This window comes from Aplysia californica, unplaced genomic scaffold (genome assembly GCF_000002075.1).
Source record: "Aplysia californica isolate F4 #8 unplaced genomic scaffold, AplCal3.0 scaffold00042, whole genome shotgun sequence".
Lineage (NCBI taxonomy): Eukaryota > Metazoa > Mollusca > Gastropoda > Aplysiida > Aplysiidae > Aplysia > Aplysia californica.
This window is the reverse complement of record NW_004797312.1, coordinates 463206-479985: the sequence shown is the minus strand read 5'-3', so window position 1 is coordinate 479985 and position 16780 is coordinate 463206. Positions and strand designations below refer to the sequence as shown.

The following is a 16780-nucleotide window of genomic DNA, read 5'->3' as shown; positions in this document are numbered from 1 at the left end:
GGGGGGGTCGCATGGTGTTAGCGAGAAAATGGTCGCCAAAGTTCACTTGCTGAAACGCTTGAACGTCCGTGGAAACTGCAAAGCTGCACTGTTTTTGTGCCTTTGGTTAACGGTTCTTAGTAAATACCCACTCAGAATGTGTGTTTTTAAATTGACATTAAAAATGTTAACCCCCACCAAAAAAAAAGTTATGAATTGCCCAACTACGGGAGAAATGCCGATTTCTTTGATTTAATTATTTTGACGAGAGTGTGATTTCGCCGCGGTGCCTCACATATTGATTATATGGCTGTTTATGCTCAACACTATGCTCCATCCGGCTGATTGCTTTGTGTGGGTTTCTTTGAGTTTCTTCGATTTTTACTTCTTCTATTTTCTTTTCTTTTCCACTTTTTACCTAGTGGAAAGGGGTAAAATGCTGAAGAGCACACTTCTTTTTTTACCTTGGGCTAAGACAATAACTTACTAGCTTTTTTCACTGTGTCTGGAAAAAATGACCTATTTAAAGGGCAGTTACCCTGTCACCTTTGCACCGATATTAACAAAACTTCGAACGAACAAAGGTCAACAATGGGTGGCTGCCGGGTGCACTGCAGGTGCTGTTTGCTCTTTCTTCCTTATCAAACGTCTATCGTCCTTATCTCTCCTCTTTCTTTTATAGTGATTTTATTCTCTTGTAACATCTATACTCTTCGTCCGTTGTATGGCCTTTTTGTTTTGCAAGTGCCGTAAAACTCTTACTAAAACTACAACTTTTCTCTCCTTTTTTTTCTTTGTATGGTACTCTCAATAAACACCTCTGCAATTCCGCACAATTTTTATCCTAAATGTATTGCAAATGCCGTAACACTAGTACTGAAGCTAAACCAAAACTCAAGAAAAGGGACGTCAAATTGGTCAGTATGAAGAAGATCGATGTTCTTTTCCCAGAAACACCGAGAGTCACATGATAATCAACGTTATATGGATTCACGGTGAGATGCCCGGAAACTTACAAATAAACTTCATAATGGCCTCATGGTGAAATCACGCTCTAGTTAAAATGATGAAATCAAGGAAACCAACATTTCTCTGCTATTTAGGGATTATCTATCTCTTCATTTATGTATTTTTTGGTGGCTCAACACCTTTTATGCCCATTTAAAAACTCTTTTTTGTGTCGATTTTGCTAAAACAACCTAAATGAAATTTTAGAAAACCCTGCAGTTTCCAGGGACACTCGAGCTTTGAAAGATACCACAGTTTGGGGACCATTTTCTCGCCAACTTTATCTCTGAAACCAGGGGTTAAATTGGAGGTCTGCCTCTTAATTAACCCTGCAGTATTGGGAGGGGCGTTAAATCTATACAAAAAACAAATAAACAAACTTTCCAAATTAATTATTCTGTGCCTCATCCAATTGTAATGCAACCTTCATTATTTACTTTTTAACTGTAAGTCATACCGCTCCATTGCCATTAAAAAAATTGTACATCTATGAGCAAAGTTATAATAAGACTGTTTTCAGTAAACCAGATGTTAGCAAGCATAATTACTGACTCAGTACGGCATTTCTCGCCAGCCATTCTATTGAATTGTATAAAAATGCATTATATATAAAATATCGACTTTCGATCAGGTAGTTCCGATATTTTTATTGCTATTGATAGTTTTGTTTTAGCATTCGTTGTCTTCAGGGTAGTTGCTATTGGTGTTGCAGCGATGTCAGTTGTGTTTCCTTTCCTCTTTCTCCTTCTATCCATTATTCTCCTTCTTCGTCCATTTTCATTTCTACATTCATTTCCTTCCCGTCCTTCAAATTCAGAGCATCCGTGTGCACTTTCTCTTCTCTTCTTTCACTTTCTTTTCTTCCTGCTCTTCCTCCTAACTGTTTTCGCTTCCCTTCTCTTCCTCCTCCCCCCTTCTCTTAGTCCTTCTCCTTCTCCCAATCACCATCATAATCCTCCTTCTCCTTCTCTTTCTCCTCCTCCTTCTCTATCTCCTCCTCCTCTTCCTCTTCTTTCTCCTCCTCCTTCTCCTTCTTTCCCTTCTCCTCCTCAAAATCAATATCACTCTAATTCATCATCATTATCATCACCATAGTCATCATCATAATTACTATCACCAAATTTCTCCACCTCCACTTCAGGAATATGTAGACAAACTTACCCGGAGTCCAATGCTTCCTACCAGATCACCTGTAACAAGCATCTGTAAAATTATCGATCTCGTCGGAGGAGGAGAAAAAAAAGGGGAGAGGGGAGAGGGGAGAGGGGGGGTGGGGAAGAGGGAGGGGTTATTGCAGGGGAGGGGTTGCCTCTATCACCCATCGCTACCCACTTCTTATGCAGCCTATCTAACCCATGCGAACGAACTCGCTGACTACACAGATCGATACCTTTCAATCATTGATGTTAACGATTCCAACTCCGCTTCCAATGTTTGGGGGGTGTTCAGAGGAAGACCAAGAGCTGGGGGAAAAAAACAGATACGTAAACGTACAAACAAACACAGGAAAGACTGAAAACGCTGAGGCAGAAAAAATCTGAGCATTCGAAAAAAGGAATGGGTGGGAGAGAGGCGATAGGGAAGTAGAACGAGAAAAAAACGTGGGGGAGAAAAAGATTAACAGAGACGGGGGGGGTATTGTAGAGACAGTGAGAGAGAGAGAGAGAGAGAGAGAGAGAGAGAGAGAGAGAGAGGGGGGGAAGAAGAGAAGGGGAGGTGATGGAAAGAGAGAAAGTGAGAACCAAAGAAAGAAAAACTGAAGGCAAGGAAGACGGAGAGCAAAGAACAAGATAAAAAAAGATAGAAAAACGAGCTGCCGGAAAAAAATATTTTAAAAGATCAGTTATAAATAATTATTGTTTTTGGTCGCAATATAACGTTACAAAGGTGTCCTAACAATACGTACAGAGCTTGTACTTAACAAGAAGTCATTGCCCTCAAAGTCCAGGGTAATTATTAGAATCTAAAACTGTTAAGCAGTGTGTGAGTCTCAGAGAACCGACAGCACACAAGGAATAAGGTGGCCAGTCGTGTCACGGGTGTGTCATTTGGTTCTAAATGAGATCATCCTCCACCTCCTCCTCCTCCTACTCGTCCTCCTGCTCCTCCTCATCATCATTGTTTAAAAAGCAGAGTAGGAGAGAGAGTCTTCCTTGATTTATTAAATGTAAATTACAGACCCAAAAAATTGAAATGTTTGAAATGTGTTTTATTGAAACGGATCAACGTTTCGCCACGTAAGCTTCCTCAGGTTCTCATCATCATCATCATCATCATCATCATCATCATCATCATCATCATCATCATCGTCATCGTCATCATCATCATCATCATGAAGTGCCAGGTCGGAAACAGATGTCTGTGAACACAGTTCGATATTAGTTTGTTTTTTTCGCTCGGACGCTTTGTATAGAAACCTTTATATTATCGCAGTCATTCATCAATGTTATATGTCAAAATATGAGGTTTTTGGCAAAAGCAAACCACTGTTTTATGTGAGGCAGGGCATTGTGTTGAGACGAACTGTTTATTTCGTCTAAACCTGTTGCTATTTTAAGCACAAAAAACTAGGACCAATCGATCCGCTTTACCAAACACTACACCATACTTGATTTTTCCTTTTATTTCTTTTTTGTTGTTGAAATTTTGACTTTACAATGTTGAAAAATTGTCGACGATATTATCCTGGTCTTTCTCCACCACCCATCTATTCAGTTGTTTTTCCCAGGTGAGTTGCTCTGCTCCCGAGAGCTAATCAGTCTTATCACAATAATGGTTATATTAGTTTACCTTTCAGCTACAAACGTAATTCGTTTCAAGGGCCACTGACCCCAGCATCCACAATGGCTGATATAATCATCAATGTGAAATTCACACTGAACAATCGCTAATCAATACCCTAGACGGGCTAAAATCTGAACGCACCCTAGTATCTCAACAAGCCACACCCAGGAACAATGGCAAGGACTACTAGCTCTATTGTGAAGACGTGGGTAAGAATAGGAGTAGAGAGAAAATCACCGTTATTGTCCGAGGATTTGTATTGAGCCAGCGGTTCCGAAGATTGTCGGTAAACACGAAAGACGGGGACCTGTCACTGTGAACAATTCCTGATGGATCAAGATGTGGTTTTGATCTAGTCTGACTCAGACTTTGTGGACAGAGGGACAGGAGTTTAAACCCAGAGGCAGGACATTTCGTCGTCCCAGACTGCAGGTATCTAAGTGCTGATAACTTATCTTTTCCAGTAGTTTCAAACAAAATAGCATACTCCTAGCATATCCTTTGTATTACTGTCGTTGCAGTCACGGAGAGTGTTATTCTGCCTATTGTAAAAAAATCTGTTGATGCCATAAAATTATCTGTTCACATTTTCCGGTTTAAGTAATTCGTCAAAAATAGGTTCCAATCTAACGTAAAATAGATGGGGGCATTTTAATTAGATATTTAAACCAATTAATGTTTTATCACGTCAATTTGATCCAGATGCAAAGGTCTTGTTGTTGCAATTGGCCCTGTTGTTTCAGGTTGTTATTGTTGTTGTTGCTGTTGTTGTTCTTGCTATTGTTGTTATTGTCATTTTTTTATGTCAGTGATGTTGTACCACAGATATTATCTAAACGTGCGTCTCTTGTCCCTGTGCAATTAACCAACCATTCATACAAAGATATATTCAGTCATACATTCACACATACATACACATAACAATAAACTCACTTGCACAAACACGCAAGCACACACTTAAAGGCACACATTAACAAACACATATTATACACATTAGTATATATTAAGAAATTCGTAATATGTTATACACATCATACATGTATGTGTTTGTATGTGTATGTGTGTGTATGTATGTATGTATGTGTGTGTGTGTGTGTGTGTGTGTGTGTGTGTGTGTGTGTGTGTGTGTGTGCGTGTGTGTGTGTGCTTGCGTGCGTTTGTGTGTGCATACTTCATAATATTCTTGTGTATATGTGTATGTGAGTGTGTGTCTAAATCTGTTTATCCGTTTACCTGGGGGAGGGGGGGGGGGAGAATAGTGGTGGTTAAAAGTGGTAATTACCTTCATACATTGCCATCCTATCTACTGCCTGCCAGATTAAGTGCTTAGCTATTTACCAATGTAACAATTGCTTATCTATCTATCTAACTGTATATTTGTATTCCGTTCTTACTACTTTCCCCCCTTAACAACCAACCAGCCAACCAACCAAACAATCAACCAACCAATCAACCATGCAAGCAAGCAAGAAATCAAGAAACCAACCAAACAAACTAGCAGTCAGCCAAACTATTAATCTTCCTACTAACAACATTGATATCTTCATCGATCCTTCTACATACAATGTAAACATTTATTTATGGATCTGTGTATTTACTCATTGGGTGTGTTTTCTCTGCGCGTGTTGTTATTTCTGCCTATCTCTGAGTCGGAGTCTTTCCTGCATTCACAATTGTATGAGATTCCCGCCACTGAAGTCTAAGTAAAAAAAAAAGAAATACAAAAACACAACAACCACAGCAACCAAAAAAACCCCCTCACAGCAAAACAATCCACAAACTTATCATTCTTTTGTATGTCAACAAACACTAAGGACGATGTTTATGGTTTCCACGATGCTCACTTTCTCTGACGTCATCAGTCAGTCGGCCTCCATTAAATTGCACCCAGGACACACGCATGTTCTTGTATAAATTTGCCCCCGGTCATGTTTTAAATATAGACCGGGTTCTTTTCTCCTCTGAAATTCCTTTGTTTGAGTCTGGCACGGCCAGGGAATAACAGCATGAACGTGAGTTTAACTCTTGGTATACTGCACGCTAGTTCAGCTGGCTCAAGGCATTACCTTTCCAGACCTCAGAAAATCCATCGTTGTGTGTGGTTGGCGGATGCTCTGGTGTGGTTTGCTCCTTGTTTTTATTTTCTTATCAAACATCTGTCATCCGTATCTCTTCTCCTTCTTTGTTGTGTTTATTGCTCTATAATAACTCTTCTAATCTGCATCACCTATGACCTAATTGTGTTGCAAGAGGTGTAAGGCGTTTGCTGAAACAAAACAAAAGGCCCAACGTATCTAATATTAGACCATTATATTGCATGGAAATGTTTTTCTATCTGTATAGAATTAATGTTTTAATGAATGTTTCTAGTTACTCACGTTTCAACTGCATTTTGACTGTTCGTGAATTTATATTGCATTGTATATTTTTAGTGAACACATTTTCAACCTCACTGCGAGACTGTTTTTCTGGTATAAAATTTTACACATATGCATTTATATTATATGTATAATACTTTGTTTTACGTACACATTTGTGTCGATTAATTTTTAAGATGTGATGTCTTTTTCATTGTAATGCGCATTGAGCATCTTTTAGGAAATGGAAATGCGCAGTATAAATGCTATTTATTATTATTATTATTTATGGATCATTCGTTTGTACCAATTTTGGTATTTGTTATATGCAAATAGGTTAGATGGGAGCGGAGATATAGTGGAAGGGGCAATCCCGTTGGTTAAGGTAGGCTACTTAATTAAGTAGGAAGAGTGCTCCGGTTGTTCTAACTATCTGTCAGCCTGTTTTCCCCTGAATTAAAAAATGTCTTTGAAGTCCAGCCGCTGATCTCCGATTTAAAACGCAGCATTCTTTTGTATGTCAACAAACACTAAAGGTGATGTTTATGGTCTTCACCATGCTCACGTTCTCTGACGTCATCAGTCGGCCTCTATTTGCACACAGGACACGCACATGTTCTTGTAAATATTTACCCCACGTCGAGGTTTAAATATGGACCGGAACCTTTTCTCTTTAGCTTGAATCTGGCACACCCACGAAACAACATCATAAAACTTGAAAGTGAACTTAACTCTTAGTATAAAGCACGTCAGTTCAACTGGCTCACGGTACAGCTCGGCTGTTCATTGTCATAATAATGATATTAACCTACTAAACCTCAGCAAATCCGTTGTAGTGGGTGGTTGGTGGGTGCTCTGGTGTGGCTATTTCTCCTTTTTTCTTATCAAACATCTGTCGTTCTTATCCCGCCTCCATTTGTGTTGTGTTTGTTACTGTCTTGTAACACCTCTGATCTTTGGAAAGTATATGCTCTACTTGTGTTGCAAGTGCCGTCAAACGCTTACTAAAACAGAAAAAACAGTCGCATATTTAGTCAAACTGTATGTCCATTGCACGGACCATTCATTTCTACCAGTTTTGGAGTTTGTTTTATGCAAATAGGTTAGACAGGAGCGGAGCTATGGGGAAGTTTGTGATGCTGAATTGTCTGCGTACAAGAGTGGAATAAGTTAAACTAATAATCATTCTAAGTCCTCCAAATATTTTGAATATTACGATAAATTTCTTAGTTTGCGAGAGATAATTATGTATAGATATACAACACTTGTTTGTGATAATATCATGTATGTATTGAAATGTCTTCATTATATTCTTGTATTGTTATGTTTGCAACTTTTTTCAATATAGTGAGGTCAACATTTATTCGTCGCACAACTTATTGTCAAATAATAATATTCCCTCAACTATCAAACACAAACTCTCCAGCTTCAGCACAATGGCCTGTCTTATCAATGGCTTATCTTAATATTTCAATATTTGTGTAAACACCTATTAGCTGAATTCTAGAATATTCTTACTAATTAAGAATCCCAGTGGGTGGTTTCTACAAATTTAAAAGGTTTACAGCTGGGTCAATAAAGTTTTAAAAAGAAGTCGGTCATTTTTTCTTTCTTATCCCGACATTATGCTTTGTAAACACATGTTTTGAGGACTTTTAGAGCAAGAACGTGTTCACAATAAAAGTAATTCCTCAAAACAAGTTTTGCCATAAAAAGTGTCATTGGTGAGGTGTGATGTTGGCCAGTATGCAAAATGTGCGTGAGAAGCGGAAAGTGCCGGTAACTATCCCATTTTTCGCGTTTCGGAGACTTTTAGTATTTCATATAAATTTATGAAAGAAAGTTTTTCAGTCCAGCCTCAATTTTTGTGAAAAAATATCAAGTTAAGACAAATGTATACAAACTGCTATGCAAAGTATGGGTGACATTGATCCACCGGATAAAGAGATATTAGACGAATTTTTGACTACACTATAATTTTTAAAAGGCGAAATAACCTTCCGTATACTAAGAGTTAAAACGTTTGTGGATGAAGTGTTATCCCTGGACAAAAAGAACAGAATTTCCCGCGCGAAATAGTCTGACACTCGACAACACGACAATAAACTAATCGATGGGCCCCTGAAAGTGGAGTTAATAGGCAGGGGAACCAGTTACAATTGATGAACTAGCAGAATATCTTTGGAAGTTGATGAAGGAAAACTTAACGACTCGATAGCAGTTACCGTGTATGTTTTTCAAACAGTTCTCCGCTTTATTTTGATGTCTTATCCTAACGTTTTGGAGTTGGACGCTCAATCTAAAGACCTCTGTGAGTCCGCTTCCCCGTGTATTTTGAGTATTTCATTCTAAAAATTTAAAGGACAACACGTTAAAAAAAATTCTTGGTCAATCAACCAAGAAAAAGTGTAATTCAAACGTATGCCTACTTTGAATAATATTGAAATACAAATGGTTAGTTTTTGTGTGTGTTTGTGTGCGCATGTGTATGTGACAGATAAGTAACTCTAACGAAGATGGCAGTGTAATGTAATATGTTGGCGCCAGGCATATAATGAAGCCAGATGAGACTTCATGTATAGCTGAAATCAATGCGTATCCTATGACTTCCAAGAGTCAAAATAAAATGAAAGCAGAGGGGGCCCGTTTTCTTAAACGTATTTGAAAACTGTTCTATTTCGCTTTTTTGAAAATTTAATTTTGTGTTGCGGCAAAAGGCATCAATTCTTACATAATTAAAGATGTTCTTTAAGTGAGTGTGTGTTTACCTCGGTGAACAAAAGCTCTGATTTTAAAAAAAAGGATGTCTGGTACAACAGTAAGATTCTCTGAATTTCTAGGACAAACGTAGAAATATATAAGTTTAATGTCATGTTTGAAAAGTTATTGTCTTTTTTCGTATCTGAGCAAAGTGTGTTCCATTTTTGCAATAGGATAGGTTGTTTTTTTTAAATTCTGTCCAGGGATGGAGTTAATTTGCTATTCTGTGTATACCAATGGTGCAAGAAAAGTGCTGTCGAAAGTATCCATAGCTTGAAGTGCTCAGGATTACTCTTTCCTGAACTGCTGGATTTTTTCCCCCTGAGTTGATCACCTTAAAATAATATCAAGAGTCCAGGATAGGGGAGGTGGAAAGTGTTTATTCGTGGCCAATACCCTGATGCTGGGAAAGAAAGGAGTGATGATGATGATGATGATGATGATGATGATGATGATGATGATGATGATGATGATGATGATGATGATGATGATGATGATGATGATGATGACCGCATGAGAAATATTCTATCATGAACTTGTCTCTGAAAAAAAATTCAAGTGAGTTAGAAAAGGCTATCTGCTTTGAACAAATTATGCTGGATGTAGCCAGTGAAAAGACATGTAATGCGTCAGAAACGACCTATAAAACTGGTCACTAACTAAAATTAAAATACAGTTTTCAGGGTGTGTTCTCCTTTGTGATGACAGCTTGACTTTGTAAATAGAATGTACTATCTGCAAACTGCTAGATTTCTTTCCACTCGTACACCTTTCAAAGTATTGTTGCTTCTTAGGTGCTCTGCACGCCGTAATAATATTCCGATTCCATCAACGAAAATATCATAAATTCTATAGTTACTTTTTTTGGGTTATAAACAGTAATATAGATATAGTCAACGAATTTTGACCTAAAATTCTCAAAGTTAGTGTTCCATTTGCCGCGTGTCCAGGCAATGTATGAGAACCCATTTGGAAATTCCTCCGAGGATCGAAATGTGAACAACAAAGGCAATTATCCGTGGGTATGTGTAAAAGTGCTCGCGTGTTTAGTGCGGGAGGGAGGGTCGGGGGGGGGGGGGGGGGGGGGGCGAGCGGTGTACTTGTACGAACTAACAAACCGAAAAAATAGCTCACTAATCTACCTCAAGGTTGACATGTCCAAAGCAAATCGGTTTTTGATTCTTCCCTATCTATCTATCTATCTATTCATCCATCTATCTATCCATCCATTTATCTATCTATCTATCTGTCTATCTATCTATCTATCTATCTATCTATCTATCTATCTATCTATCTATCTATCTATCTATTTGTGTTAGTTGTCTATCATATCAAACACCTATCGTCATTATCTCTCTTTCTGTTTTTGTGTGTTTGTTGCTCTCTTGTAATACCTCTAATCTTCGACACTTATATGATCTTATTGTGTCGCAAGTTCTGTATAACTCTTACCAAAACGTAACTCTCTATCAGCCTTTCATTTCATTTATCTATCTTTCGATTCCACAATTGTCTGTCTATGTATCTATTTTTCTGAATATCAAGCAAATCAATAAAGTATTCAGCTGTCTATCCGTTGATATTGGCGTCTCCCTGTTCACTATAATATTATTATTATTCAACTTCTGTCAGCCACTCAGTCTGATGCTAGCCTGGCTAAACTATTTATACAGCTTTTAACTGGCTTGAAACTAAAGCCCCCTTTTAGACATGATAACTTTAGAGGGGATGCGCGTAACAAAGGGTTTGTCAACCCATTGATAGTGCAAAACAGTATAATTGCGCGTGTGTCGATTTTTAATTATTTTTTTCTTTTCTTTAAAAAAAAAATTTTTCTTTGCCCCCTCCCCCCGCCCGTTCAGGTGTCAAAAAAAAAGAAATGAAAAAAGGAATGATAAAGAAAAAAAGACGGGGAGAGTTTTGTCTTTTGGCAAGGATTTAGTAACGAGGAGCCATAAGCATTCTTGTTAAAAGTGATGAAAGACACGAAGATAAAATATAATAGAATGCTTGAACCACCCGTTCCCTTTATGTTTAGATCCATATCTGACCACAGCAAACAGGACAATAAACTCCTCAATCTCGCACCACCTATGCTATTTATTTCAGCGTTATGAGACGAACATAGAAGATACGGCTCGTGCCATCTTGGCTGTTTGTCTAAGTGCTTGGCTAAAATGACCGAAAAAGTAAACCCAATTATCGACAAATTATACATTACTTATTGGAATTCCAATTGCAATGAAAATAAACATTAACGCAAAACAAAAACCAAAGAAAAAAACATCAAGAGGGTGGATCACGCCCATGAAAGCAGACACTGATCACTCATTAATATACTTTTCAGCGGTAGTCGATAACATGCTATTTATTGGCTGTTCCGTTTCAACCGTTCTTGTGAATCTGCTTAAACCCCAAGCCATTAATTATTCTTGCTTCTGTGATTCGTATGAGTGGTTGGCTGCTGATCTTGTTTAGTTTGCTCATTCTTTTCTATCAAATAACTATAACGTCCCTATCTACCGCCCCTCTTTTATTTTTATGTTACACTCTAGAAACTCTTCTAATCTTTGACAAGACTTGCTTGACATAACTGTGTTGCTAATGCTGTAAAACTCTGACTTTTGTGTAATTGTTTAGTAGAAGAGGTATCTATTTTTTCACGATAATGCAGGTGTTTACCGTACCTGTTATACACACTGAATGTCTTGTCGAGATGAAAATGGGCATTAAAAATCGTTACCTTAGAATAACAATGTTCTGTCAAATTTTGTTTGTTTGTCGTTTTGAGTTACCAAGACCTTGAGATAGGAGACCAAATGTTCTATCTGTTCTATCAAAATGTAAGATTTTTTTTTATAAGATATTCAAAGACTTGCATTTGAAAAAGCTTGACTTGTTGTGAAATTCCAAATTTTGACGTCAAATTTTTCAAAACCAAGTACTGAGCAGATATAACTTTGTAATTCCAGGGTGGCGAAAAACTATTTAAAATAATTTAATGTTATGAGATATTTCATCTTATGTTGATATTTATTCACAACAGAAATGAGAGCAGACAACGCCCAACACCAGTTTTCTCAGGCGCTGGCGGAGGGTGATCTAGACAGCATCGTCAACCTTCTGCAGGATAATGTCCTTGACATTGACTCAGCAGACGTGAATCACGACCTCGAGACCCCACTGATGAGACTTTGCCATGCAGACGCAGTAAACCACTCGCAAATGGCGGCCGTTTTAGGTTTGGAAAAAACTAACGAGGTTTAAAAAAGAAACTTTAAAGTTGCCAAAGGCGCGTCTAAATAAGAGCAAGAACACACTGGGCATTCTTAGCAGCCTATAATTTACAGTTTTTAAAAAAAACCTCAAAGGAAGGAAGAAGGAAGGTCTAATGCTTCTCTTTGATATTCGTCGCCTAAGATAATGACTTGGAACCTCTATCATAAAATTGCTCTTTCACTTAAATTAAGGGCAGTGCTTGTGGCTAGTACTTGTTTTCCCTGATACTTTTCACTTTATGTTTTCCATATTATTAACGATTCAAAGAACACTACATTCAAGCAATAAAGCAAAATGATAAAACAACCAAAGAAGAACCCCCCCCCCCCAAAAAAAAAGTCCAGCGTTATGAGATACCCCTAAAAAATGGACAAGTAAAGAATAAAAACACTTAGAAACAAGTAATCAATCAAGCAAAGAGAGACGAAAGTAACCACAGTCTCGATATTTAAGCAATCTATCTCGGCCGAGGTGTCCACCTGTCGCCAGAGACTTACTTTATTTTTCAAAGTGAGCAAATCTGTTGTGAAATTGGTTTGCAGGGTGAGATGTCTACGACTCGGGAGGGTTTCGATTTTTTTTCTTAGCCCTCTTGATGTTCTACAGGTAATCCTAGTTTCTGAAATCCGGTAAGGGGAACAAAAAGTTTGCTTTTAAAACGAACTCTTCTACTCAGTTAGCACTTGCAACACAAACTAAGACAAATGAAATCGAACTTTTACTAACGGTCACCTGTCCAAGACAATCATCTGTACAGACGACAACTTCCCAATTCCCTCCTGGCAGTAATTAAAACATCATAATAATACTGTCCAAAACGTTCACCTGTCTAATACAAGCACTTTTCTCCTCGACAAATGGATTAGTCTTGATCAGTTTTGATTGTGTTAAGGAGACACTCAAAGTCAAGCAGCTTGGTAATATTCTAAATAATTTCTTTTCTATCGTGCTTATCACTCCTCCTTCTTTTCATTGTACGTTACTCTCTAGTAACACCTCTGGTCTCCGTCATTTTTATGACCTGATCGTTCTACAAGTTCTGTAAAATCTTACTGAAACTCAAACTAACATTTTTTTCACCACCTCCAGAAATTGCGCAAAGCAAGTCCCCCAACATGGACAAACAAGACGCCGTGGGTCGAACCCTGGCCATGCACGCCTGTATCTCTCAGAATCAGCCCGTCGTTACTTTCCTGACCTCGCAGCTGTATGACGTCATGCTCGCAGACAGAACCGGAAACAACGTCATGCATTATGCTGCAACTGGCGGGAACGAAGCCATTGTGAAACAGCTGCTCACACATCCGGATATGGCGCGTGCACTTCAGGTTTTGAACTATCACGGTGAGTATTGTACGAGCATGCATACAGGCAGCCTTTTTGATGTTTGTGTGGGTTTTTTTCGTTTTAATTTTTGTTACAGTTTTACGGAATTTGCATATGGACAACCGATGTCAGTCTGACTTTGTTCTCGAAGAGAACTTGTTTATTAATGTTGAGGTTTTACGCCCCTATCGACATAGTTTAGATCTTTTAGGAGTGGGCTTCGACTCTGCCTGTCATGACAGATCCCACCAGGACTGAAAAGGATGCAACATCCCAGTAGAAAGATTCAGATACTGGTTGAAAGTTTTACTTTCTCGAGAATCGAACTCAAGACTCTACGTGCGACGGTGAAGCACCTAACTGCTGCGCAATAGACGCTGGTAAGACGCTGTCATAGCCCTCCTTACTTTTGCCCCAGGAGTTGCCCCCTAAATGGGAATTAGTCTTTCCCGTGTAAAACAGATGTATTGTTGTGGCAGCGGTGGTCTCGTGGTTAGGTTGTTGGGCTTAGACCAAGGAGGTTTGTTTTAAGCTCCTTGGTTTAGACTGATATAAAAAGCCAAGGTTGCTACTAAACAGAAATGAGGAATATAGATTTTACATTATCCTAGTAGCACAAAGTTCTATACAGGGGCGAAGGCTGACTTTTTTGACAGGGTAATCAAAGTGAAACGGGACCAGATATGGCCTGTAGATATGACACAAGAATCTTACTCGAGGCGGCGACTCTGAGTTGTGAATGAAAACAATTCCGGAATTCATATTGTATGTTCAACCGCCAAAATGATCGGGAAAGTATCTTATTAAATATCAGTTCCAACTAAAATTAAATTTAACTTTAGATGTGAATACATAAACACAAAGCAAAGAAGCAGAGACGTCAGTACTAGATCTATATGTTATAGATCTACCAGTGAGTCTAACTCTTTGGTAGAACATGACAATTATCATTTTTTAAATTTTACATTTGGCTGTTTTTGTTAGCCTTCCGCGGCCAGGAGCTGGTGTCATAATCGAGGTCACGATCTGATCATAGGACGGTAAAAAGTCGAGGAAAAAAAGCAAGTACTTACAACAGTGAAGAGATTGTTAGGAGTTAGTTCCCCTCACATTTGTGAGGTAGACTCGACCAGTGTTAGTTAGCTTACATAATCAGGGCTTGAGATTGATTTTAACTGTGACCCCAAAGGGGTGAACAGGGTATATGTGGCAATGAAACAGCTTAGACTGCTATGCCTATTATTATGTTCCCTTCAACTATATTGGTGGACTCTTCCAGCCTCACTTTAAGCTTACTTAATCAAAGCTTGCGACTGCTTATGGAGTGGCCCGAGAGGGGTGAGGACGCTATTTCTGTGGCCGTTTTTAATGTTAGGCATACTGTTCATTGTTGATTACGAACGTCTTTTGACATTTAATTTAAGAGGTTTACGTTTATGGATGAATTTGACAGCGACAATGTTTCAAAATTAGGAAGGGAAGCAGTGATTATTTGATTATATAGACGCTTCGCCCCTGGTTCTACATGACATTCTTGGCTGTTTTGAATTATTAAGACTATGAAGTTAGGAACCGAATACTCTTCCTGCTCTATCAAAATTGTAAGATAATTCTGAGTCGTTATCAAAATACTCAAATAAATTGCATTAACAAAGGCTTAACATGTTGTGAAATTCAAAATGTTTGACGTCAAATTTCTCAAAACTAAGTACTGTGCAGATTCTAGGGTGGCGATTTCTCTTCTCTGGAGAGGACATTGAGTTGTTACACAAGCATTATATTAATGGTACAAATACAGAACATGTTTTAATTGCCTTATCATTATATTATTATTATTATTATTATCATTATTATTATTATCATTATTATTATTATTATTATTATTATTATTATTATTATTATTATTATTATTATTGTTGTTGTTGTTGTTATTATTATTATTATTATTATTATTATTATTATTATTATTGTGGTTTCAAAGAGCAAACTAAGAATTGAGTTTTCACCCTTCTTTAATTGGGGTTTCAAACTTTTGTATTAAAAGGGAAATAATAAAGAATACGCTACTGTTTCTAGTCTTTTGAGTTAAAGCCCTTTTGTATACAATGGCGAAAGGGTTGCCACACTGTGCACACAAAGTAGTATGGCAACAATTACGAACTGCAAATATTCAGGCCAACAATCTGTTACATTCTGCCTCTATTAAACCAATAGTCAATTTTGCCAAACCTAACAGGTACATGCTGGTCTTTGTAATTAGATTGCTTGCAAACTTGAGTGACAGGCATAACTGTCCGGTTAGAACCTTGGAGCACCCTTCCAAACAACCCCCCAGGTGAAACGGTGATTCTGCAAAAAAGCATACTTTAATATGCTGTTCATAAAAATTTTGTGATTAATAAAGTTAAAGAAAGACAGGATGAAAAATATAAATAATAAATAAATGAATAAATAAATAAGTAAATAAATAAATAATCAATGAAAGAATGAACGATTAATGGACTGAATAAATAAAAGTAATAATAATTGAATTAATGATTAAATGAATAAGTAACTGAATGAATGAATGGATGAAAGAATGAATGAATGAGTCAATCAGTCAATATTTTTCTCCCTCTCAACGTTACCCATAGGCTACAGTCCTATCGACCTTGCACGCCAGAAAAAATGCCAAGCAGTGGTTAGGATCCTGGCCGCCTTTATGCGTCCCCCTCCTGCCCGCAACGTCCAGTCTCAGGATCAGATGTCTTTTAAGCAGAACGGTCAAAACACGGACAGTCATGGTTTGACCACTCGGCAGGACAGCATGGCTGGCTCTGGGGTGGCATCTTCTGTCCCTTATTCTCGTCTTCAGCATGAACAATTCAGCCATTGTCAGGTGGGTGGGTGAGACTAGCTGTATTTTTTAAGTTTATTTAACGATTAAAATTGGTGTATGCACGTCAGAGTATGCGGGTGGTTATGTGTGAGTGAGTTTGTACGTACGTCGGTGTGCGAGGGGTAGGGGGTGGGTGTGATTGTTTGTGTGCGTGCGTGCGAGAGAGAGAGAGAGAGAGAGGGGGGGAGAGAGAGAAGGAGGAAGAGAAAGAGAGAGAGAGAAGGAGAAAGAGAAAGAGAGAGAGAAAAAGAATATGTGTGTGCGTACATGAGTGCATGAGTATGTGTGTGTGTGTTTGTGTGTGTGTACTGTCGAGTGCGTGTGAGTATGTGTGTGTATGTGTATGTTTTTATGTGTGCGTGTGTGTTTGTGTGTGTGCGTGTGTGTGTATGCGTGTGTGTGTGGGGGG

The 16780-nt window shown here is 38.2% G+C and overlaps 1 protein-coding gene across 1 annotated transcript in view; it reads left to right on the top strand.

Moving 5' to 3' along the window:
* The first annotated feature begins 3986 nt into the window (after positions 1–3986).
* LOC106011027 overlaps positions 3987–16780 on the top strand; it is a 16162-nt gene continuing 3368 nt past the window's right edge. The window contains exons 1-4 of the mRNA XM_035968151.1: positions 3987–4203; positions 11935–12129; positions 13257–13511; positions 16127–16371. Of these exons, the coding sequence (XP_035824044.1) occupies positions 11937–12129; positions 13257–13511; positions 16127–16371 (693 nt within the window). The 5' untranslated portion in view covers positions 3987–4203; positions 11935–11936. The remainder of the gene's footprint in view (positions 4204–11934; positions 12130–13256; positions 13512–16126; positions 16372–16780) is intronic.